At 41.6% G+C, this 25,620-nt stretch overlaps 1 protein-coding gene across 2 annotated transcripts in view; it reads left to right on the top strand.

Annotated features, from left to right (window-relative positions):
• Window positions 1-25,620, top strand: part of MGAM (maltase-glucoamylase) — a 221,792-nt gene that overhangs the window by 84,023 nt on the left and 112,149 nt on the right. For both annotated transcript variants that reach the window (XM_074378986.1, XM_039473042.2), the window contains exons 45-64: window positions 2,568-2,656; window positions 4,708-4,757; window positions 5,157-5,324; window positions 6,528-6,680; window positions 7,315-7,515; window positions 9,269-9,423; window positions 10,526-10,694; window positions 10,958-11,054; window positions 11,767-11,879; window positions 13,619-13,744; window positions 14,940-15,068; window positions 15,312-15,422; window positions 15,747-15,809; window positions 21,065-21,199; window positions 21,984-22,071; window positions 23,191-23,329; window positions 24,137-24,270; window positions 24,390-24,424; window positions 24,517-24,633; window positions 25,347-25,495. In XM_074378986.1, the coding sequence (XP_074235087.1) occupies window positions 2,568-2,656; window positions 4,708-4,757; window positions 5,157-5,324; window positions 6,528-6,680; window positions 7,315-7,515; window positions 9,269-9,423; window positions 10,526-10,694; window positions 10,958-11,054; window positions 11,767-11,879; window positions 13,619-13,744; window positions 14,940-15,068; window positions 15,312-15,422; window positions 15,747-15,809; window positions 21,065-21,199; window positions 21,984-22,071; window positions 23,191-23,329; window positions 24,137-24,270; window positions 24,390-24,424; window positions 24,517-24,633; window positions 25,347-25,495 (2,421 nt within the window). The remainder of the gene's footprint in view (window positions 1-2,567; window positions 2,657-4,707; window positions 4,758-5,156; window positions 5,325-6,527; window positions 6,681-7,314; window positions 7,516-9,268; window positions 9,424-10,525; window positions 10,695-10,957; window positions 11,055-11,766; window positions 11,880-13,618; window positions 13,745-14,939; window positions 15,069-15,311; window positions 15,423-15,746; window positions 15,810-21,064; window positions 21,200-21,983; window positions 22,072-23,190; window positions 23,330-24,136; window positions 24,271-24,389; window positions 24,425-24,516; window positions 24,634-25,346; window positions 25,496-25,620) is intronic.

The raw sequence follows: 25,620 nt of genomic DNA, 5'->3' as shown, positions 1-25,620 counted from the left end.
TTTCTCCTGCTAAAAGATTTTTTTCTTTTTCTTTTCTATTCTTTTTCTTTTCTTTCTTTTTTTGAGTTGGAGTCTTGCTCTATCGCCCAGGCTAGAGTACAGTGGCAAAATATTGGCTCACTGCCTCCTGAGCTATTCTTGGCCAGGCTGGTCTTGAACTTCTGACCTCATGATCCACCCACCTCGGCCTCCCAAAGTGTTGATATTGTAGCTGTTAGCCACTATGCCCAGCCAGACTTTTTTTTCTTGTGATTCAAAATTTGATTGAAAAATTACCTCCTGCAAACCTCAAAATTCACTGAATTTTCCTTTATGCTTAATTGATTCCAGAATTCTAGATTGCATCTGTACTAAACAGACACACATTTATGTGTGCATGCCTTTGAAAGTATTAGCTTACTTGCCCTTAACAGACTAGAAGTTCTTCGAAAGCCAGACAACTTTCTTTTCTTTTGAACCTCTCTTACTACTTTAATTTTTGAAATTGCAGACTTCTTATGATACTAATGGAAAATACTCCTAAATCCAATACCAACTAGCTTCTTTTTTTCTAATTGTCCACCTTCAGGCAGTTCTGCACACCGATACCAAATTTATTTTTCCAAAGTCAAAATCTCAACTGGTTGCTCCCAGACTTGAAGTCCAAACTCTTTCGTTAATGTGATGTGCAAAACCAGTCACAACCTGGTTCCATGTTACCTTAACAATTCTATCTCCTGCCATACCTTCATGTATGTACAGACTAGCTATACCAAAAAACTTGCTATTTCCCAAACATACCTATGTATTTTACTGCCTTTGGGCTTTGGGATTTATCGTTTCCAACATCTTTGCCTGGTGTTTTCTTAACGATCCAAATTAAACTTACATTTTATCAGCAGGAAATCTTTCCCTGAATCTTCCAGCAAAGGTAGCACTGCCACTTCCAAGTTTCTGGTATATATCTACATATCTTTGCTCCTTAGATGATTTTGTCTTTCCTCTTTAATAGTGTTAGCATTTCAATAGAAGTGGTATACTCTGTGCCTGAAAATCGTATTATCTAAACTGTTTATGGGAGTCTAAATCTACTGTTAATTATTTCTTTGCAGACTTTCTTTTATGTTGACTTATGTTGACTTGTATGCCTGGTGATTTTTTGTTTTTAAACTGTGATCACCTTAAGCATCTAAATGTAGGTCTCATTCCACCAGAGGTGATTGACCTTCTCCTCTGTTTGCAAGCCAGGAATTGCTTCCAACTGGCATCATGTTAGCTTCCTTCAAGGATTCTGGCCTCATGTGGGAAATCAGAGGTTCATCTTCTCTACCTTGGATTATGGGGCTTAGTAGCCCAATTTTAGCCTTGCTGTGGGAATTGGCCCTACAGAGATTCTAGGTTTTGCCTACTAAGCACCCTTTTGGTTTCAGCTTAGTGTTTTGTTTTCCTGTTATTGTTTTGGTCTCTTGGATATATTTCTTACTTTCTTGCAAATCCAACAATATTTTAATAAGGATATGTGTTGTAATTTACCTAGGGTCAGGTAATATTTTACTGTGTAAGTCTCCAGAAGAATATTGAGTCCATCATATTTCTGGAACTGTCATTCTGGACTCCTAGAATATCTTAACTTTAGTGTTGTTTGCACTTTCCACCTTTATTTTTTAATGAATGTACCTAATTTTCCTATAATATTTAAGGTATTCCGGTTAGGAGTTGGGATTTATTAATTTTTCTATCTCATTGACTTCCTAGAAATGACTGCTACTCAACACATGAGTATTTAATGAAAGAAGATGATTTTGTTGATAATGGAAACTAACTTTCTTGCGTAGTGAGAGGCTGAATTGTGGAGAATGCAATGGAGAATGTGAGGCCACTAACAGACAGAGGAGGAACAGGAAGAGCAGGACTCTGGGGGGTTGCCTAGAGGAGTGACAGTGTGAGGAATGATTCCAAATGAAATTGCTCTCTTTCTCCCTGACTTCTTCTATTTCCATCTATTTTACCATGTCTTTGAGTAATGTTTTGTGTTTCCTATTCTAAATTATGAAGTAGATAATTAGAATGATTTTTTTTTCTTTCAAAACAAACTAGTAACCCATAATCAGATAAGTTACCATTAAATAGATGGATCTTACTGTATGTTGTTGTTTTCTGAGTATGAATGGTCCTTAGGCAGGGGAAAATGTATCTTTCTCACAGCACTGGACACTTCTCCCGAGGGCATCATTGCTAAAGTGATCTGACTGAACCAATTGCCTAAGATTTCTTTCTCTTCTTGTACTCTGTGTTCTAAATAGTAGTAGAATAAACATCTTTCATTTGAGCTATTGCAGTGACTCTGGTGCTTGAATTCTTGCCTCCAACATAGATGTTATTGCTACTGTTTGGGGTATTTCAATCTCCTGTGACACCATTGATATTAAAGATAGATGCACCGGTTAATTTTGTGTTTGCACCTGAAGAAAACAGAACCATCTGCTGCTAGTAACTTTTCCAATTTGAAATTTGATGGAAGCGTCCTCAGCTTAGTTGGCAAAATTCTCTGACTCCTGTCTTTGTCTCATAAATCTTGTTTCCCACAGTCGAAAGAACGCTCTTGGTCTTATCATTGCCCTAGATGAGAACAAAGAAGCAAAAGGAGAACTTTTCTGGGATGATGGGCAAACGAAGGGTAAGCGGTGTTATGATAATGTTGCTGTTTCCAAACCTGCACCTATGTATTATGGTCCTTCACTCCTGCTGGTCATTCAGCTTTGGGAGAAATCTCACCAGACACAGTGGCAAGAATCACTTAAGTATGTTGTTTCTGGTTGCACCATTCAGAGATAGTGGTAGATGAACTACCAAGGAAAGAAAAGTACATTTCTATTTGTGACAATTCTCCCATTGGCCAGTGATATCTGTAATACACTCTCGTTTTATTGTCAATGGGTTATTAGAAAATATGGTTTCAAGACTGATCTGTAACTCAATGTTAATATCTTCCTCCCAACATTCTTATGAGGAAATGTTGACGATGTAGAAATAATGCCCTGCCATTCAGGCAGTGAGAATATACTATTCTAGTGTGTACTCATCTCACCATATTTTTAAGCATATTTGTGTTTCTAGTATGCCAACAATTCCTGTGCTTTATGCTTAGGAAATAGATTCCTTTGAGGCATATGCCTTGGGAGCCTTTGGAAGGGAAGCTTTGCAATGTTCCAGTAGGAAAGAGAAGGAAAAACAATGGCTTGGCCTTGGAGATTCTTGTTAATCTAATCCAATACATAGATTTAAAGTTTTATTTATTTATTTAATTGTAAAATATTTAGTTGGCAAATAAAGATGAAATGTATTTAAAGTGGACAATATGAAGTTTAATATACATGGGCATAGTATAATGGTTACCACAGCTATTTTAATGAATACATCCATAACCACCCATAGTATAGACTGGATCCCCAGAACGTATTCGTCTAATAGCTAAAGGTTTGTACCCTTGACCATCAGTTCTCCATTCTCCCCACTCTCAGGCTCTAAGAACCACTGTTATACTGTCTGCATCTATGAGCTCAACTTTTTTAGATTCCACATATAAGTGAGACCATGCAGTATCTGACTTTCTGTCTCTGGCTTATTTCGCTTAGTATAATGTCCTCCAGATTCATCCATGCTGTTGCAAATGGCCGAATTTTCTTTCTTTTTTTTTCATGGCTGAATAATGCTTTGTTGTATATGTGTATCATAATTTCTTTATTCATTCATTGATGGAAAGATAGGTTGTTTTCATATCTTGGCTACTGTGAAAAATAAAATTAAACACTTAAATGTAAGGGCTGAAATTGTAAAGCTTCTAAAATAAAACAGGAAAAAACCTCCTTAACATTTTAGTCTTGGCGATGACTTTTTGAATATGATACCAAAAGCAAAGGCAAAATACCAAAAAATAAACAAGCATGACTACATCAAACCAAAGTACTTCTGCATAGCAAAATAAACAATCAACAAAGTGAAAAGGCAAACTACAGAGTGAATAATAATGTTTGCAAACAACCTATCTGAGAAGAGATTAACATAAAAAATGTATAAGGAACTCATGCAACTCAGTAGCAAAAGATCAAGTGACCCAATTAAAAACAGGGAGAAGGAATTGAACAGATATTTTTCCAAGGAAGACATTCAAGTGGCTAAATGGTGTGTGAAAAGATGCTCAACATCAGTAAATGACAGAGAATTGCAAATCAAAAATCACAGTGAGATATCACCTCATACCTGTTAGCATGGAAATTATAAAAACAAGATAAGTCCTGGTGAGGAAGTGGAGATAATGGAATTTTTTGTAGATTGTTGGTGGGAATGTAAATTGGTACAACCATTATGGAAAGTAGTATAGAGGTTCCTCAAAAAATTAAAAATAGAACTTCTTTATAGTCCATGAAATCCCACTTCTGTGTTTATATCCAGAGGACACGGAATCAGTATCTTTAAGAGATATACTAACTTCCATGTTTATTACAGCGTTATTCACAACATCTGAGATACAGAAACAGTCTAAGTGTACATTGATGAATGAATGAATAAAGAATTGTGATACACATATATAATGTGATATTATTAATCCATAAGGAAAAGGAAGTACTGCCATTTGCAACATCAAGATGTAGCTGAAAGGAGTGGCAGGGTGAAATTTTTTCTGTGGTGGGCAGACCAGAATCTGACTTGTCTTTCTCTCACTTTCAGATACTGTGGCCAATAAAGTGTATCTTTTTTGTGAGTTTTCTGTCACTCAGGTGAGTAGCATGTTTTTATGAATCTTAGGTGTGTGCTTTTGTCTGACCATTAGCTCATCTGTGCTTGTGTATATGCGTGATTATATTTGTAACTTTTTATGCATTATTGGCTATAGGTGACCATATTTGTATGTATGAATTCATGGATGTTTTCAAAAGGAGGCATTAATATAGCAGCTAGTAATTCTAAATACAGTTTTTAAATGTCTGTTTTCATGATTTTTTTTAAATTAGAGGATTATTAATATGTTTTACTTATGAGAACACACTAGTAGAGAAAGCAAAGAGGAATGCAGGGCGATGGGGTGTATCAGGTCTGGAATGAAATGTTGGAGTGACTTGAGAATCTGTGTATTACACGCATATCTTTGTACATACTTAGACTTACTTGTTTTGCAGAATCGCTTGGAGGTGACTATTTCACAATCAACCTACAAGGACCCCAACAATTTAGCATTTAATGAGATTAAAATTCTTGGGACACAGGAACCTAGCAATGTTACAGTGAAACACAATGGTGTCCCAAGTCAGACTTCTCCTACAGTCACTTATGATTCCAACCTGAAGGTAAAAACCATTTTGTTGAGATGGTATATTGAGAATTCTCCATAGCATCATGGTGTTTCTTCTTGCCAGGGTTGCATGGGTTCCTGAAGAACCAGAGCACCTTTGAGGCTCGTTTTGGGGAAGTTAGAGGGCTGGGAAAAAAATAAGGTACCTAGAGCTAGAATGAGTTGGGTGTTTTCCTTCTTATTCCCTTCTCTGCCTCTCAGTGTTCTGCTGTCTCTAACTGGTTTCACTTCCTTTTCCCAAAAGTAGAATAGTAATTATGATAAGACACAAGAAGAGCAAAGTTAGGAAAGTGTGGAACAGCCTTACATTATTGAACTGTTTATTTTGTATGACTAGCATAAATAAGATTCAGTTTTCAAAAACGACTAGTTTGAATAGGAAACTTGTGGTTAGATTTTGGAGGGTCTTAGGTACCAACTTGATTTAATTCTTAAAAGATATCATATTGATCCTTGAATGAAGGCTGTGCTGCTGTTTGTGAGCACTGTTGGGAGTGGGAGTGGGGGTTGGGGACTAGTAGAACAGGGAAGAACAAGATGGATTATACTGGGAGGAGATTGGGAGGAGAATGATAATCTTTAGGATGTGATTTCATTACTCCAGACAAATATGACCTTTAGTTTGGGAAGTGCAAAATATTTCATTTGGCCCATAAATAGGCATTAACTACTATATACCAATTAAAATAAAAAATAAATAATTTGTCAGACATTAATATGGGCATGATAAGCAAGTCATATGATTTTTATTGGTGTGTTCTTTCTACCCCTCCACACCAATGGGGGATACTTGTGTGGGGACTGGAGAGCTAGAGGATCAGCTCACTTTGGGAAGACATCATATATCATGCTAAAAAGGAGCTGCAGAAGAGAGCCTTCAGACAAAACACAGAGGGCTAAGAGGAGTCAGGGCAGAAAAGAATAAGGAATGATCATGACAGGTTTTATTTGACCAAATTGTTTTCATTATGCTGTGTACAAGATTCTGCTAAGGAGGAGACGTTTGCCCTCTTTCTGCTAAATAGATTCCCCCACTGTACAGCTCTATTCTTATAAGCTAAAGTCATATATTGGTTGGATAGTTGAAAGTCTGATCTAATTTCTGTTTTTTTTTTTGTTTACTCAAAATAAAAGTCTCAGATCTTGCAAGGCCTTTCTCCTAAAGATGAATTTCCTTGTGATTCCCGCATTCCTACAGGTTGCCATTATCACAGACGTCAATCTTGTCCTGGGAGAAGCATACACAGTGGAGTGGGACATAAAAGTAAGGGACGAAGAAAAAGTAGACTGTTACCCTGATGAGAATGGTGCTTCTGCAGAAAACTGCGCTGCCCGTGGCTGCATCTGGGAGGTAACCTTGCCGATGGGGTTCATGCACATGAAAATCTCCACACCTAATCTGTCCTTTCTTGAGCATAGCCCTGGTACTTACCTAACTACTTAAAATTCACAGAAAGAAAGGACTTCCAAAGGGATCTGATCTGGATGTGAAGGCTAGGTGGGGACATGTGTGAAACTTTTTTTTTGGAGGGAGTCTCCCTCTGTCACAGAGGCTGGAGCACAGTGGTGCAATCTCAGCTCACTGCAACCTCTGCCTCCCGGGTTCAAGGGATTCACCTGACTCAGCCTCCAGAGTAGCTAGGACTACAAGTGTGTGGCACCACTCCCAGCTAATTTGTTGTGTTTTTAGTAGAGATGGAGTTTCTCCATGTTAGCCACGATGGTCTTGGTCTCCTGACCTTGCAATCTGCCCGCCTGGGTGCCCAAAGTGCTGGGATTACAGATGTGAGCCACCACAGCTGGCTGAAACTTTTTAAAATATATATTTTGCTTGGAGTCCAGGAATTTAAATGTATGTTATTGCCAAATAGTAAGTGTTGGGCTGGTTTTATCGCCCTATAAAATGACTTTTGTAACACTGTTTAGATTAGAGAACTTTAAGACCACATGCTGTGCTGATCTATGACTTTGGCCTTACTTTTCAGGCATCCAATTCTTCTGGAGTCCCTTTTTGCTATTTTGTCAACGATCTATACTCTGTTAGTGATGTTCAGTATAATTCACATGGGGCCACAGCTGACATCTCCCTAAAGTCTTCTGTTTATGCCACTGCCTTCCCTTCCACACCTGTGAACCCCCTTCGCCTGGATGTAACTTACCATAAGAATGACATGCTGCAGTTCAAGGTAAACACAGTACACGAATCAGGGACTGATTAGACCCTTTTCAGTTCCATTACCTTTTGCTAGCCAAGGTCACAGAACCCTAAAAAAAATTAATCATGCTGCAATACACTAGACTATTATCCAAAAAGCATTGAGAAATCATTGAGGGAACAATGAGACCTGCCCTAATTTTTGTTTGGAAAAGATTACTGTGGCTACTGTTAGGAAAATGGTTGGGAGAGCAAGAGTGGGTAGGGAGAGACAAGTTGGGAGGCTCCCAGTTGAGTAGGTCAGATAAGGGATTCGGTTTGGGTTAGACACTGGAATGAAGGTGGAGAACAGTGGACCTGTGTGAGGTTGAGAAAGTTGGGTTACAGTGTCTGGTGCTTGACTGCAAGCAGGTGACAAGGGAGAGGGAAGCATCAAGATTGATGACTGTGTTGTAGCTTGCATCTTAATATGGATGGTGCTGACATCAACCAGAATGGGAATACTGAAAAGGGTTGTGCTTGATCAATGTAAGATGATGTGTTCAATTTGGGATACTGAATGTGAGATATCTGTAAAATAGCCACCAATGTGCAGAGATTTCATTCCTTTCCAGGATATAGTTACATTTAAGGACTAGGGATGGACTGGCTGTTTTGTCTGTTTCTCTGTTAAATTAAGCTTCTCAAGGACAGGAATGTGCCCTTTCCTCTTTGTGTTTCTGGAGTGTGAGACAGAGCCTGGTAGACAGTTAGCACTGTAATGTTATTGGCAGAGTCAGTGAAAGTGATCAGGACATTGTCGCATGGCCTGAAAGGTTCTTTACAATCTGACATCAGCCCGAATTCTGAGTACTTGTACGTCCTCTAATGCAGGGATGATGCTATTATATATTTATATCCTCATCATAGCACTAGTATGTTGTAGGCACCTAATGGGTTTGAAGTGAATGAATTTCTTTGGGGTTCTAGCCTTAAATGTTACATTCTCTAGCTCTTTCTAAAATATTTGCCTCTTTCTGGCCCACCTTAATACTCTCTGCCTGTGCGGTTGTTATTCTTCAGCAGAATGACTTGATCTCCTTTATTTGTTTGGTTAATGACTGCCATGCTTTTAAGTCTCAGCCTGTATTTCTCCAGTGACACCATCTCAGTCTCCCAGAAACAATGTTGGGCATTTCCTTTCCTAGAATCTCAGAGCAGTTCTACATAGCCCTCCCTTAGCACACATCACCCAGGGGTTGTGAGCTGCTCTTCCACTTCTCATTAGCATGTAAGTTTTGTAAAATCATAACACTGCCTTACTCAGCTCACAACCCTGGTGTCTTGTACAGTGCTAGGCAAGGATGTGGCCGGTACTCATGAATCAGTTTAGATACCACTTTCAGCAAGGACATTATGATCACTTTCATCAAATACATTTCATTTTTGGAGACAGGTTTTTTTTTTTTTCAATTCATGAAAGTTTTCAGGGGTACACTTACACTCATCTAGCCACACAGCGTAACAAGTAACATATTCATAAATACCACACTGATTCCAGAATGATTTTCCAAGTTAGCACCAGTGTCCGTTTGAGTATATTAGTGTAATCGAGATCTTAATAATGAGATATGACAGAATCAGAGAAAAATGTGAAGTCTGAAATTGTTGTTTGATATAGTAATTAAATCTCAGATGTCATGAACTTAAAGAAAAAAGCATGGCATTTGAACTTATATTCTAAAAAAAAGGGTATAGATTTCAAGAGTACTATATTTGCCTAACATCTATTTCATCTGGCCCAGATTTATGATCCCAACAACAATCGGTATGAAGTCCCAGTCCCTCTGAACATATCCAGGGTTCCATCCAGCAGCCCTGATGGCCAACTCTATGATGTCCTCATTAAGAAGAATCCATTTGGGATTGAAATTCGCCGGAAGAGTACGGGCACTATAATGTGAGTGGCTTCTAGTGTGACTCAGCGTTGATGGCTACCTGTACATTCACTGCCAGGTTCATTGTCTTTGGAGATGTCCTGATTCAAAGTGTCACATTGTCCTCTTCCAGATTCATGAATGAGTTGTTTGCTTGAGAGCTGTTCTTATGGGAAATCTTTAGCATTCTGGAAATAATTACTAAGGCAGTCGAGTGTGCCTGAGGATTCATCCAACAAATGTTTATGGGGTGCCTTCTCTAGGTTAGGGGCTGCTCCTTATAGATAGCTGAGGGTCTCATCTCATGACAAAAATGAGTAAATAACAAAGGTAATTTAAATTACAGTATAAAAAGGAGGTTGAGAGAGTGATTGCTGTGTAGGCAAAAGAGCAGGGTAATTGAGAGTTATGGGGAAGTTACTGCTTGTGATACTGTGGTCAGAGTAGATCTCGCTGAGAAGGTGACATTGTAATAGGACCTACATGAGAAGGGACCACCCATGTGAAGACAGGAAGGAAAAGAGCATTTCAGACAGAGGGAATAGGAAGTGGATAGGCCATGAGATGAGCAAGCTGGCATGCTAAAGAATAGAAGTCTAGTGTGGATGGAGCAGTGGAGGAAGTAGGCAGGTAAGTGCTGGGAGATGAAGCTGGGAAGCAGGTTGGGCTGCAGAGCCCTTTCAATCAGGGGCAGGCTTGAAGACTTTATAAGATGTTTCCATGTGAAGCCATGGAAAAAGAGCAAACAGGGAGGGACATCAGGTGAGATCCTTGTAGGAATATCGCATTGAATGTTATGTAGAAAATGCGCTGAGTGGTGCAAGAGTGGAAGGAGGTGCTGGTGTGGCATGGTTCCAGCTGAGATGGTGAGGAGTGCCTGGATTTGTATTGTGGGGAACCACTGAAAGGAGACAGTGACAGACGGAAACAGAATAATGAAGAAGGACTCCTGGGCTTTTTGCGAGGATATATGTGATGTTTTAATCAAATTGAGTTCATGTTTTGCTTTGGAGATGAACAGGTTCTGGGTAGCAATCAAGTGTTCTAGTGTCCTTGAAAAGTCAGCTGCTGGAAGCAGAGAGAAAAGCCCATTTTCTTTTTCAAATCTGCCTTTTTGTGTTGCAGTTGGGACTCTCAGCTCCTTGGCTTCACCTTCAATGACATGTTTATCCGCATCTCCACCCGCCTTCCCTCCAAGTACCTCTATGGCTTTGGGGAAAATGAGCACAGGTCCTACAGGAGAGACTTGAATTGGCACACGTGGGGGATGTTCTCCCGAGACCAGCCCCCAGGGGTAAGGACAGAGCGTTTGGGTTCTGTGTCTCTGCTTCTCCCCACCTCCACTGCGCATGTTTGGGCTTCATCTTCCCAAACTCCACTTGGTCATCACATTCTGCTTTTAGACGAGTGGGCCAATTCTCAGGCTCCTTTGTTTCCCATGTTTAATTTATTTCCTGGAGAAAACTAGACCCATCTTAGCAAGCACATTTTTGTTGAGTTTTATTCTCAGGCATAATGTCTTTTAAACTCCTACTGCTTCTCCCCATGACTCCCCAGTACAAGAAGAATTCCTATGGTGTCCACCCCTACTACATGGGGCTGGAGGAGGACGGCAGTGCCCATGGAGTGCTCCTGCTGAACAGCAATGCCATGGGTAAGGCCATCTAGCAATTTTCTTATTTTTTGGGGTAAAAGTCATTCTTGAGTCAATTTAGAAGGTGTTTGGCCTAACAGATTTTTGAAGTGAAAATTTTCACTTTACGGGCATTGTTTTTTATTTTTTTTGTGTTTAACTTTTCCGTTTATTTCAGTCTAATGTCATGTGATAAGAAGATTTATCATTCATTTTGGGAAACATTACATAAGAAGGGATAGTAACACCAAGTGGGTCCCAAATATCTTGGAGGTGGGAGCCAGTTACATAATTTGAATGAGGGTACAACTGTGGGTCAGAGAAGTTAGTCTGGGGGTATAAGAGTGTATGGTTTGTTGAAAAATTACCTATCAGATACTGTGCTCATTATCTGGGTAATGGGATCCCTACCCTAATTTTAGCCTTGTGCAATATTCCCATGTAACAAACCTGCACTTGTATCTCCTTATCTAAAATAAAAGTTGAAATGTAAGAATAATAAATTTAGAAGTAGAAAGACAAATATAAAGGACACCGAAGGGAAACAGACCCAGGAATGAGACCTGTAGACTTCCACTTAACTTCTTCAGTTCTGTGTGCATATGATGAAAAATGCCTGCTCTTACTACTCTGTGATAGGGAGGGTGCAGGAAGATGGAGAAGGTGTAGCTTTCAGGTAGAACTCCTAACCTGGAAGGTTTCCAGCTGTGTTAGCATTTTTCTTCATTTTCAGATGTGACGTTCCAGCCCCTGCCTGCCTTGACATATCGTACCACAGGGGGAGTTCTGGACTTTTATGTGTTCTTGGGGCCAACTCCAGAGCTTGTCACCCAGCAGTACACTGAGGTAGGGGGGAAGTCCAATTGTTCATCAAGTATTTGTACAGCACATTCTGTGTGCAAGAGCCCACATTCATTCATATAAATCTTAGATGATAACTGGAATTATTGGTCTTTTTTGGAGAGAGATTATAGAGTAAGGAAAAATAGATACATTCTAATGACCATCAAATTGATAGCCTCTGTAAGCACTGCAGAATAGCAGAAGTAATAGTGGTACTAGTAGTGGTGATGGTAGCCATAGTAGTGTGGTGGTAGTAATTGTGGTTATGGTGGTGATGGCAGTAGGGGGTGACAGTGGTGACAGTGATGTGAGAATGGTGATAGTGACGGTGGTCATAGTGGTAGTGGTGGTGATGGTGATGATAGTGGTGAGTGTGGTGATGATGGTGGTGGTTATGGTGGTGGTAGTGGTGGTGGTGGAGATGGGTGTGTTGGTGATGATGATGATGGTGGGGTTGGTGATGGTTGGTATTTGATGGTGATGATGATGGTGGTGATGGATATGATGGTGGTAGTGGTGGTGACAGTGGGGTGGTATGAGGAGTGTGGTGTTGGTCATAGTGGTTGTGATAGCAGTGATGGTGGGGGTGGTGATGATTGGCATTTGTTGTAGTGATGATGATGGTGGTGGTGGAAATGGTGGTGGTAGTGGTGTCAGTAGGGTGGTGCAAGAAGTATGGTGTTAGTGGTAGTGGTTGTGGTGATGGTGGGGGTGGTGATGGTTGCTGTTTGTGGTAGTGGTGGTGATCATGGTGTTGGTGGAGATAGTGATGGTAGTGGTGGTGACTGTGGGGTGGTATGAGAAATGTGGTGTTGGTGGTAGTGGTTGGGATGATAGTGGTGATGGTTGGGGTGGTTATGGTTGGTGTTTGTGGTAGTGATGATGATAATGTTGGTGGTGGTTATGGTGGTGGTAGTGATGTGACTGCGTTGGTATGAGGAGTGTGGTGTTGGTGGTAGTGGTATGGTAATGGTGGGAGTGGTGATGGCTGGTATTTGTGGTATCAATGGTGATGATGGTGGTGGTTATGGCGGTGGTAGTGATGTGACTGTGGGTTGATATGAGGAGTATGGTGTTGGTTGTAGTATTTGTGATGATAGCGGTAATGGTGGGGATGCTGGTGGAGTGGTAGTGGGGTGGTGGTGATGATAGTGAAGGATGATGATAATGGTAATGATGATAGGGGTGTATGATGGTGGTACTGGTGGTGATGGTGAATATCATGATGATGGTGGTGGTGACTGAGGTTGTGGTGGCAGCAGCAGCAAACACTATGTACTACCTACTGTACATCACTGATTGATTACTTGCTGCATATTAGAGCACTTCATACATAATAACTCATTCAGTCCTCACAAAAGCACTCTGAGGCTGATACTATTATTTTCCCTTACAGTTGAAGAAACTGAAGCACTAAAAAGTTACTTAATTTTTACCTAAGGTCACACAGCTAGCAGGACTGGAGCCAGGCATTTTGCCTCTGATTCTGGACTTCTTAACAAGTTACCTACAGTACTTCTATGAATAAATTTGGCTTTTCCAGAGTTTTTAAGAAGGCACTCAAGTCTAGCAGAAAGCTTTCTCCAAGAATCCCAGTGGCCCTATATCCTGTCAGATTTGGTCTAGATTTGAGTTTGTTAGTTGTCTAGCTTGGGGCATGGAAAAATATTCTTATTACTTCATGAAAAACTTCAATCTGGTGTCTCTGTTCTGAGGACTAATGTTTCCTGTCTATTTTCTAGTTGATTGGCCGGCCTGTGATGGTTCCTTACTGGTCTTTGGGCTTCCAGCTGTGTCGCTATGGATACCAGAACGACTCTGAGATCGCCAGCTTGTATGATGAGATGGTGGCCGCCCAGATCCCTTATGTACGTTCTCAGTCATGGCTCTGGAGTTTCAAAACTAAGCCAGTGCCTCTGTGTCTGGGTTCACTTGTCTAATGTTTGTGGGATTCTGTAAAGACATAGCATTCTTTTTCAGACAATATCACAGTTATCCTCACCCCAGCATGATAATACAGGTAAGGGCCTTTGTTTCCATCTTCTAGAGGTGGTAGCTTAAGACTCCCCATGATTTGCCAAAGGAAGGGGACATAGGCTGGCCCCAGGCTCTTTCTGCCACCTCATGCTTCCTTCTATTTCTTTGACATGACTTCCAAATCTTAGTCAAAACGTCCTTGGTTCCATAAGAATAAATGATATGCCTCAGTTCTTTTACTTAACTCTTGAAAAAAAAAAAAAAAAACTAACTGCTAACAGTCAGACCATTGTATATGTGGATATGACCACAGTTCCTGCAGCCCTGGTGCTGTAACTCTGTCCCATCAGCTCTGAGCTAATCACTGATGGATTACACGGATCCTGGGATGGGTTTTCAGAGGAAGGACATATAGAAATAAACCTTATTCTTCACTGGCGGTTGGGAGGGGAACCAGCTATCAAAGAATTGATCCCATGAACCATAGCATATTTAATTTCATTCTACTTTTCTACTGTTTACAATAGTTCCATTAGTGGAACATAGTGTTTCCATTAGTGGATAGTGAAATGCAGTATTTCATTCTCCAGAATAAAGTATGTCTGATTACTCTCTGAAGATTGGGAATCCCAAAGCTACTATACACTGTTGCTTTGTTTGGTTTTGCAGTGGATTTGCCATCCATGTTGTATTAGCCCTGGGTAGTTAACAGGATTTTTTCTAAAGATGAACCACTGATACCAGGGGCAGCCTTTTGAAGGAGGTCATCACAATCATGCCGGATAGTCGCAGTTTACAAAGCACTTTCCAATCCTTGTTATTTTATTTATCCACAGACTAGCCATGCTAGAGAGGCATTCTCATCCTATTTGGTGCAGAATTAGAATTTTTTTTCTATTTTATCACTGAAAATTTGAAAAATTGAGTGACTTTCCCAAAAGCTCTACCTAACACATGGCAGAGCTGGGATTTGAAAGCATCAACAAGAAGCTGTCTGAAATTCCACCATGGACAATGGAGGGTTGCTCCTCTAGAAAGCTTGGGCTTGTGCGACACAAGCCACTCACTTCCCGTGTCTTCCCTCAGGACGTGCAGTACTCAGACATCGACTACATGGAGCGGCAGCTGGACTTCACCCTCAACCCCAAGTTTGCTGGGTTTCCAGCTCTGATCAATCGCATGAAGGCTGACGGGATGCGGGTCATCCTCATTCTGGTTAGTCCTGATGTGAATGTGTACAGTCTGTTTGGGAGCAGGTATGGTCTTTGGTGGAGAAAGCTTTGTTTCCATGTTACAAGTAGATACATTGAAGTTCAAGAAGAAATGTGTATTTCCCAGGACTCACAGAAACTCTACAGTTCAGGTAGAAGCTAGGGAGTTCCCTGGAGGAGTTCTTTATTCTGTTTCTCCTCATTCTCTGGCTTTGGTTTTCCCAACTGACTTATGCTTTGATTTCAGGATCCAGCCATTTCTGGCAATGAGACACAGCCCTATCCTGCCTTCACTCGGGGTGTGGAGGATGACGTCTTCATCAAATACCCAAATGATGGAGACATTGTCTGGGGAAAGGTATGCTCTGAGCGATAATCCACTGATCCCTAGCCTGAGGGTGGATCGCTGCTAGTGGGTCATACACCTGTGTATGTCATTTTTGGCTTTTTCTATTTGGGCGCTGAGGTCAGAAGCTCTCATTTTCTCAATCAATATTTGTTGATACAGTTAATGACTTTTAAAGCAATGTGATGCATTGTGGAATTCACTTTTCTTTTATGTCAGTCTTCCATGATAAAGTATTATTGCTGCTAGGAACATGGTTTATATAATAATTTCTTAGGAAATACTCTGTAAGGGAACTGTCTAGTGCGTTGCTGCTGAACGTGTTTCTCTCCACAGGTCTGGCCTGATTTTCCTGATGTTGTTGTGAATGGGTCTCTAGACTGGGACAGTCAAGTGGAGGTAAAAGGGTCTTTGCAGATTTGGGTGGAGTCCGGGTTTCTAGGAAGGGGCAGCCGTACCCGTGATTCCGGACATGCCTGTAGCATGGACATTAGCTTGGCAAGGGGGAAACGCTTAGGGGATGTTTCTTGGGTGTCAGTCTGTGTGACCATTACTTTATATGTAGTAATATTTTACTGCCCACTGGGATGAAGATATGTAGATATGTATTATTATCCTTGGTATTTAAGACCAGAGAGCTCAAATTACTTGTCCACAGTTTTAGGTGACAGAGTGGTGATTTCAGTTCCAAGGCCGTCAAATTCCAAATACCCAAGAAATTTCGACTGGGCTATACGTCCGAGAAGTGCCTCTCTTTTCTCTGAACTAGTATACTTATTGTTGCTGCACTGGGTATCCCTTCTAAGCAGCCTTCAACCCTTGAAGACTGAATAGGTCTTTTTCCTTGTACATCTTCCCCCCCACCCTCCTTGAACAGGTTTCTCCATCTTCACACTTACAATCCTCCCCTGAACCCTGTCCTTCCTTAGGTTTCTCAACTTTGCTTTTACCTGTCAGTTTCTAGCCTTACTATAAAACTTGCTCTTTCCTGTGAACAGTTTGTAGCTTTTAATGGTTTCAGGTAGCTCATGCTTCTGGACCTGAATTATTTTCCAGATTCATTAAGCATTTCTTGCTTGAATAAATACAGGGCTCCTTACTGGTCTAGGAAGCCTATAGCCCCATCCTCTGGCCAAGATGTGTGTCTCCTGATCTGATGCAGCCTGTATGGTTTACCATACATGGTTGTGACAGTACCCACAGGCAGGGTTCTCAGGGTGGGACCGAGGAGCTCCTGGAGAGCAAGTATCTGCCTGACCTCTTGAGCTGTTCTTCAATAATGGTTACTCTTTCTGGGTGGGAATTGTTGCAGGGCGTGTGTAGCCTACATGACCTCCACAGGATAGCTGAGGAGACAAGGAAAAGGCCTATTTCCAGGACATCTTCCAGGAATTGAAGGGACAAAGAAGCTGGCCTGTGCAGTCAGCAATGTGGTATATGTTGTAGTGTCTAGATCTACTCTGTCAAGATCAAGTATTGATCAGACAAATATCCGTATTGTATAAAGAAATTCCAGCAGTTGTAAATTCAGGTAGCAGCCACTCAGAAGCCCAGGGTGAAGCCCTCTTTTGGGAGTTCTTTCTATGTAATATAAGATCGTAGTCAGTGGACAGAGGTGCAGGAGAAACATTCCAGTCACCAGGAATGTGACTGGCAGGAGTCAGGCCAAATATTCCTACCTTACCCGGATAAGTTGGTTTTCAGGTCAAGTGGTGAGTCCTAAAGGGAAAGCCTGATATTGGACAGAAGCTCCCAATCTGGAGTCTGAGGCTGAGGCCTGGTACAGCTCCAGTGGGGTAGTGAGAACAGACGGCACGGCAAGCCAGTGATGCGTAGTTCTCTGGTGTCAGCCTCTGACCTCCGGGATCCCAGAGGGAGTTGGCAGCAGTAGCACTCGATTTAAAATGCAACACACTTGGGACCAGGCTGCTTGGCTGTTGAACTGTATGTCTTTATTTTCTGTCAGTAGATGCAGTAAAACAAAAGGAACAAAGCAGAAGCTGGGGCACGTTTTGAAGATTGGGAAGAATTATTCAAACTCAGTTCAAGGCTGTTTTCCATTTGTCTACTACTGAACAAGTATCTGTCTATCTATCTATCTATCTATCTATCTATCTATCTATCTGTCTGTCTGTCTGTCTGTCTGTCTGTCTGTCTATATATGTATCTAGGTATCAGTCAGTCAGTCTGTCTCTCTGCCTATCTGCCTATCTTTTCTTTCTTTCCTTCCTTTCTTTTTCTTTTCTTTTTTCGTTCTTTCTTCTTTCTTTTCTTTCTTGCTCTCTTTGTTTTTCTTTTTCTTGCTTGCTTTCTTTCTATTTACCTTTTTTCTTTTTATATATCTGCCGATCTATCTTCTATTAATCTATCTATCTATATCTGTGTATCTATATATCTATGTATGTATGTATCTCTCTATCTGTTATGTATCATCTTTCAGTATCTCTATCAATCATCTGTCTATCTAATCTATCATCTAAATATCCATCCACTCACCCACTCTGTCTATCCATCTATCGTCTATGTATTAACTCTATCTATCTATCTATCTATCTATCTATCTATCTATTATCTATTATCTATCTGTGTATCTATTATCTGTTTTTATATCATCTTTCTGCATCTCTATTTCTCTGTCATCTCTCTAGCTAATCTATCATCTGTCTATACATTCATCTACTCTATTCCTCTATCCCTCTATCTATGCATTCATTCTATCTATCGTCTATTTATCTATTATCTGTCTACTTTCTGTATCTCTATTATATATCTATCCATTCATCATTCATCTATATCTATCAATTCATCATCTCACCCTGTCTATCCATATATCCATTCTATCTATCTATCTATCTATCTATCTATCTATCTATCATCTATCTATCTATCTCTATCAATCATCTGTCTTATCTATTTGTCTCTCCATCTACCTCTTCTGTCTATCTATCTATCTATCTATATATCTATCTATTGTATTCTATCTATCCATCTGTCCAGTCTATCTATCTATCTGTCATCTATCAGATAAGTATTCAAAGGAGAAGACTTAGCTTCCTGTCCTCTCGTCACTTCTCACAGAAAATCACTTTTAAGCTTAGTCATCAAGCCGCCCACATGGACACAGGAACCTGCCCAGCTAGAGAAGTTCTGGGCCATGGGCTTCCTGAGTTTTATCAAGTAGTTAGTTACTACATTATGAACCCCATAGCTCATCAGCCATTAGGGGCAACACTGCCATCCTGAGGCCATGTGGAAATCTGAAGGCAGTGTTGGTTATCACAGGGATGCCAAGTGGCATTTAATGGGCAGGGATGCCCATAGCTCTAATTGCAGAGAATTCACCACAAAAAATCTCTTGCCTCAAATGCCAGTTGGGCCTCTGATAAGAAACACTTCATTAGGGGATGTCACAGAATCTTTTAGGTAGCTCATAAGAGACTCTTGGTAGATAGAATAATTATAACTATTAGGTTGGTGTGCCCAGGTAGTTTTTGCCATTACTTTTAATGGTAAAACTGCAATTACCTTTGTACCAACCTAAGATTTATATTATTAATAGTAAGACCCACTTGACAAGACTGGTGAGGATGAAGCCACTGTTGTCCAGGTCTGGCCTCACTGAGCATAAAACAGCCAAGAAGCCTATGAAAAGCAGATTTCTGAGTCCAAAGCTCCAGCGATTCGATTCAATAAGCCTGTGGGGGGATCTAGGAATTGCATTTTGTAGCATGCAGTGTGCTACAAAAAGAGTGCTAAGTGGTCCCGGGGCCAGTGTGTGGGTGGATACATCACTGTGTGAAGACTGGAGAAAGTGAAGGCAGAAGCCACAAAGGCAAGACTTGAATATGGACAGGTGTAAGGCGAGCCAGCACCTTGGAGAATGGCAGAACATTTTTATTGATTGGTAGGGATCATCTGAGCAGTGCTTAGGGAAGTTCATACATCACTGCTGGCCAGGCTCCCCATGTGTATCCCATATGGGATACAATTCTGACTCAGATGTGGCTGGTACTCTGTTTACTCTAACTCTCCATCTACCACCCATCCCATTGTTTCTAACCCTACATGATCTGGAGCTCTCTGTTTCTGGTGAAAGGTTCTCTTTGTCAGGTTTCATGGTTTCTACCTCAATTTCCTAACAAAGGGCATCCCTGGCACGGCCCCTTCTCTCAAGATTCTCTGTGATGTGACCCACTATCTTCTCGTATCCTTGACAGCCAGACCCATGTAGGCTGATCTGCTTCTGTTTTCTTATGTTCCTTTTTTTTTTTTTTGCTCTTTATCTACACATATGGGTTCCTAATTGCCTTTTGTCTGTTGTGTGTAAGAACTGGAGTTCCCCTAGACCAAGTTCGCTTTGTGTTGATTCCCCCACCTTCCTCACCAGCATTATTTAGCTCTTTAACTCTTACAATGCCATGATTAGCATAGAGGAGGCTATTTACTGAGACATACAAAGGACCATAATGTTCCATAACAAGCAACATGAGTATATAAAAATGTATGGTTATTTATTTACTGCTTCTAAGTGGTGTAAACCCATTGTTAAACACTGTTTATATATTTTATGTTAGGTTCTAAGCTAAGCATTGTGAAAAATGTAAATATCTTTCAGAAGAATATAAAACAATGTTCTTGTTCTCAAAAATCTACAATGTAGTTGAGAAGTTGTACCTGACTGGGCACGGTGGCTCATGCCTGTAATCCCATTGCTTTGGTAGGCCAAGATGGGTGGATCACTTGAGGTCAGGAGTTTGAATCAGCCTAGTCAACATGGTGAAATCACGTCTCTAATAGAAATACAAAAATTAGTTGGGCATGGTGGTGCACGTGTGTAATCCCAGCTACTCAGGAGGCTGAGGCAAAAGAATCGCTTGAACCTAGAAGGCAGAGGTTTCAGTGAGCTGAGGAAGCACACTACCGTACTCCAGCCTAGGTGACAGAGTGAGACTCTGTCTCAAAAAGTATATATATATATATATATATATATATATATATATATATATATATCTTGCATCCATCTTTCAGGTTAACATAAAAACACTGCTTTTATTATTCAAAGAAAGATGAAAGTAAGGGGAAGTTTAAACCCCCTCATTAAGTCCTCTCAATTTATGTTACACACAGCTGTAGTTTTCATGTGATTCTGAAACCACAGAGAACACAAATGCGTACTGGGTAGTCCAATATCCTGAAATATAATCTTAGGCCTTCCTCTCCTCTCTCAGTGAGAATGACATAGGAAGGACTCCTTGGGTGTTTCTTCCCAGCCTATTACCATGCATCTGATGTCTGCAGTCTCTCCCTGGCTTTGTTTCTTTGAGGAGTGCTTAGGAAATGTCAGGACTGACGTTGAGGGTTGGGCGTCTAATGCACTAGGTCATGAGTTCCGGGCATTGATTGTTATCATCTAGGTCAATATGAAGAGAAGAGTTTTTGGATGTCTTCCAAATGCTGGGAAGGTGTACAAATAGCACTAATTTCTCTTTTCATTCTACATTTCTCTAATAAGCCAGTAACATTATTTAGGCCCTGTTCAGGCCATCCATCACCATGTAATTCAAGTCTTTGTGTAGAGTTGCATTCTCAGTAAGTGCCTGTTTGCTGTCGAATATATTTGTGTGGGACAAACTAATTATATTTACTTTTCATAGCTATATCGAGCTTATGTGGCTTTCCCAGACTTTTTCCGTAATTCAACTGCCAAGTGGTGGAAGAGGGAAATAGAAGAACTATACAACAATCCACAGAATCCAGAGAGGAGCTTGAAGTTTGATGGCATGTGGATTGTAAGTGTGTGTGTGTGTCTGTGTACCTGTGGCACTTGTGTATCTTTGTGTGCCTAAGTCTATGTACCACTGACCTTCATTCAAGAGGATCATCATCATCCAAGGAAGACTTTGGACATGTCAGACACTTCCTCCTCTCAGAGTGGACCAGCCCTGATAGCCTACACACCTTGTACAGGCCCTGAAGTTCCTATCAAACCTCTGAGACAATTTACTAGGAATTTCTTGGAACTTTGATTGCCTCACACCCACCCTGAGAAAGGTGGTTTGTTGTTGTTGTTGTTGTTTTGTTATGGTGTCTTGTTCTGTCACCCTGGCTACAGTGCAGTGGTATGATCTCGGCTCACTGCAACCTCTGCCTCCTGGGTTCATGCAATTTGCCTGCCTCAGCCTCGTGAGTAGTTGGGATTACAACCTCCCGCCACTGTGCCTGGCTAATTTTTGTATATTTAATAAAGATGGAGTATCACCAACTTGGCCAGGCTGGTCTCAAACTCTTGAGCTTGTAATCCACCTGCCTCAGCCTCCTAAAGTGCTGGGATTACAGGTGTGAGCCACTGCACCTGGAGGAGAGATTTTTTTTTTTAATCTTCTAGCCAGTTGTTCTGTAGGCATGAATTAATCTTTCTAGCCAGTTCTCACCAGAATTTGATGAAACCTCCCAAGGCTGGCATCTACAGGGATTACTGGATGTTGAACAATTAGTTCATTGCTTCCCTGTCTCAGAATTGGCAGGTTGTAATTTTCATAAAAAGTAAGGTATGTCTGTCTTTGGCATTTCTAGGATATGAATGAACCATCAAGCTTCGTGAATGGGGCAGTTCATCCAGGCTGCAGGGATGCCTCTCTGAACCACCCTCCCTACATGCCTTGTAAGAACCCTTGGCCTCCTTGATTGGCAGAGCCATGACTGGAAGGATGACCCCTGCAGGAGCCCAGAGGCCATGGGTGTGCCCTGACAGCTCAGGGCACATCCTCATGGCTGCCATGTTTTACCGGGAACCAGACAAAAGCTCTGCACGTGCTTTAGCGAGCTGGGCATGTGCAAGTGACTAGACTCATTGAGCAAATTTTCTGAATTTGTCCAGAAAGCACTAACCAGTGCTCATGCCACCAAAGGGTTCTCACAACTGGGTTTCTTAGTTTTTTAGGCTTATGTGAATCCATCACAGGAATTTCTTGTGTCATCAGTATGTGAAAATTATTGACTAGCCTTTATTCTGGAGCTGATGGGCTTTGAATTTATACTTGGTTCATATCTTGGCTCCAGAAATTGTTTTTTTCAGTGAATTGTGTGACTTTTCACAGATTATGTGATATTTTCAAATCTTGGTTTGCTAAACTATAAAAGACAGATCATGATGTCTTCTTCATACCAGTATGATAAGAATTACATGAAATAATTGACATGTCAAAACCCTAAATCAGAGCCTGTCATGTGGTGTTTGACCACTGTACACTCTTTCTGACACCTCTGCTTTCTTCAGTGAAACTGATGTTGAAAACACCGTAGATGCTATTGGGGCTTAGGGCTGGGGTCCCTGTGCTGGTGTCTCTGGGAAGATGGAGAGTGACACATGCAGGGCTCAAGTTAGTCTTTTTTTTTTTTTTGAGAAGGAGTTTCGCTCTTGTTACCCAGGCTGGAGTGCAATGGCACGATCTCGGCTCACCGCAACCTCCGCCTCCTGGGTTCAGGCAATTCTCCTGCCTCAGCCTCCTGAGTAGCTGGGAATACAGGCACGCGCCACCATGCCCAGCTGATTTTTTCTATTTTTAGTAGAGACGGGGTTTCACCATGTTGACCAGGATGGTTTCGATCTCTTGACCTCGTGATCCACCCGCCTCGGCCTCCCAAAGTGCTGGGATTACAGGCTTGAACCACCGCGCCCAGCTTCAAGTTAGTCTTAAGATCCAGGGCCCAATCCCTTGCAGAGAGGTCAGGGATAAACAGAATCAGGGCTGATTTCACCTCACCAGATCTTCCTCCTCAGATTTGGAGTCCAGGGACAGGGGCCTGAGCAGCAAGACCCTGTGCATGGAGAGTCAGCAGATCCTCCCAGACGGTTCCCCAGTGCAGCACTACAACGTGCACAGCCTGTACGGGTGGTCCCAGACGAGACCCACATATGAGTGAGTGTCTGTCTCCCTTCTCCAGCTTCACAACCTGTAGGCATGGCCAGGACTGACGTAGCTACCCTGCTTTTCCTTTCCTTCCCATTCTAAGAGTTAAGAAGATTCTCATGACAACTGTGTCATCATTCTTACTGATTAAACAAATGCTCCTTGACACAGAGCCAGGCCTTGTGATTAAAAATAGTAGGACAGGTTTAAATAAAGCATGGTCCCAGCAGTAAGAAATGAATGATCCTAGTGGGAAAGACACATGGGAACACCGTAATGCTCACACAGGGCAGCAGGTGCTGAAATACCTTTAGTTGCAGGAGGCAAAGGGAACACGGAGGACTGGGCATCTCCCTTTTATTTCAAAAGTGAATCAACTTTTGAGATATTTGTTCTTTGGCCATTCTTGGTGGAGGGTAACTGGTATTGTACTGAATTAGTACAGTCCTGCTTTACAAGCGTAATAAATATTATGAATTCTTCTTAGAACAATCTTATAATCTTCACTGTGTTCCTCCTCAAATACAGAAAACTAACTATTGAGCAAACCAACAGCAAGAGTTAGTAATTACTTACTATTTTTGGGAATGCCAGTGAGTACACTACTGTGAAGTTCTTTAGAAAGCACTGTGAGAACACATAAATCGTTATCTCCACCATCTGGGGTCACTGGATCCCCATGACAGCTCAGATTCCCATGTTCCCTCCAGTCATGCAGCACTCACTCACTAGGCTCAAGGGCTCTGGGAGGAGAAGCTCTATGGCCTGTGCTCCCTGGCTGTACCCTCAATTCACCTCCTTTTCCCCTCCAACCAGAGCCGTGCAGGAGGTGACGGGACAGCGAGGGATTGTCATCACCCGCTCCACATTTCCGTCTTCTGGCCGCTGGGCAGGACATTGGCTGGGAGACAACACGGCTGCATGGGATCAGCTGAAGAAATCTATCATTGGTGCGTGGGTTCCTACCTAGGGCCTGTGCTGGCAGGTCAGGGAATTGGGATCCTTGGTCAAGAAGGGAGGAGGCAGGTGGTGAGAGCCTGGTCTGACACAGCTGTGGTTCTCATTGCAGGCATGATGGAGTTCAGCCTCTTTGGCATATCCTACGTGAGTGTCCCTGGGATCCTCCTAAGCACCAAGAAGATGGGGACATCCTTCATAAATCATCAGCAGGCTCATTTAATTTCCTCTTGTTACAGACAGGAGCAGATATCTGTGGGTTCTTTCAAGACGCCGAATATGAGATGTGTGTTCGCTGGATGCAGCTGGGGGCCTTTTACCCCTTCTCAAGAAACCACAACACCATTGGGACCAGGGTAGGACAGTGGCTCCTAGCTCCAGAGTTTCACTTGAAGCAAAACCTCCATTTCTGAGCTAAAATTAATGCATTCTGTATTTACTGGGATATCTTCGAAAAAAATTTTTCTTATGAGACAGGAGTCACTCTTTGAGCCAGGCTGGAGTGCAGTTGCACAATTATGGCTCACTGTAGCCTTGACCTACAGGACTCAAGTGATTCTCCCACATCAGCCACCCAAATAGCTGGGGCTACAGGCACATACCAACAAGCCCAGCTAATTTTTGAACTTTTTGTAAACACAGAGTCTTGGCATGTTGCCCAGGTTGGTCTCAAAGTTCTTGGCTCAAGTGATCCGCTCACCTCAGCCTCCGAAACTGCTGAGATTACAGGCATGAGTCACTGCACCCAGCCCTTAAAAATTGTTAAGCCCTGGTGTCTCAGTGAATATTTCTCAGTGTTCTTTAGATTATTATTATTATTTTTTCTTTGTTTAGGCAGAATGGTAGCATATGTACCAAAAAGAATGTCTTACAGTGACATTTTATCAGCTGTTTTAGCAGAGCTTCAGTGACCTTTTCTAGTCTATTAAGAATATTCTCTGGGCCTCATCAATAGTTATCTTTTGTTTAGCTCTGAGTGATCTTGATTTGGAATATGCTTTCAGTGACCTTCTTAAGTTCTCTAGGTCTTCCTTGGTGAGCTCCAAACCCTGTTCTTTTTCTCCTTTAGAGACAAGACCCTGTATCCTGGGATGCTGCTTTCGTGAATATTTCCAGAAATGTCCTGCAGACCAGATACACCCTGTTGCCATATCTCTATACCTTGATGCATAAGGCCCACACGGAGGGTGTCACTGTTGTTCGGCCTCTGCTCCATGAGTGAGTGTCTAGCAGGGGTCCTGATGACAAATGGATAACTTGCTGTATTCTATATGGTGGCAGCTGATAGACACCATTCTTCCAAATTAAACACGTGATTGCCTTTGACATGACCTCTTCTGGCA

Source organism: Saimiri boliviensis, chromosome 10, assembly GCF_048565385.1.
Source record: "Saimiri boliviensis isolate mSaiBol1 chromosome 10, mSaiBol1.pri, whole genome shotgun sequence".
NCBI lineage: Eukaryota > Metazoa > Chordata > Mammalia > Primates > Cebidae > Saimiri > Saimiri boliviensis.
This window is presented reverse-complemented; position numbering and strand designations above follow the sequence as displayed.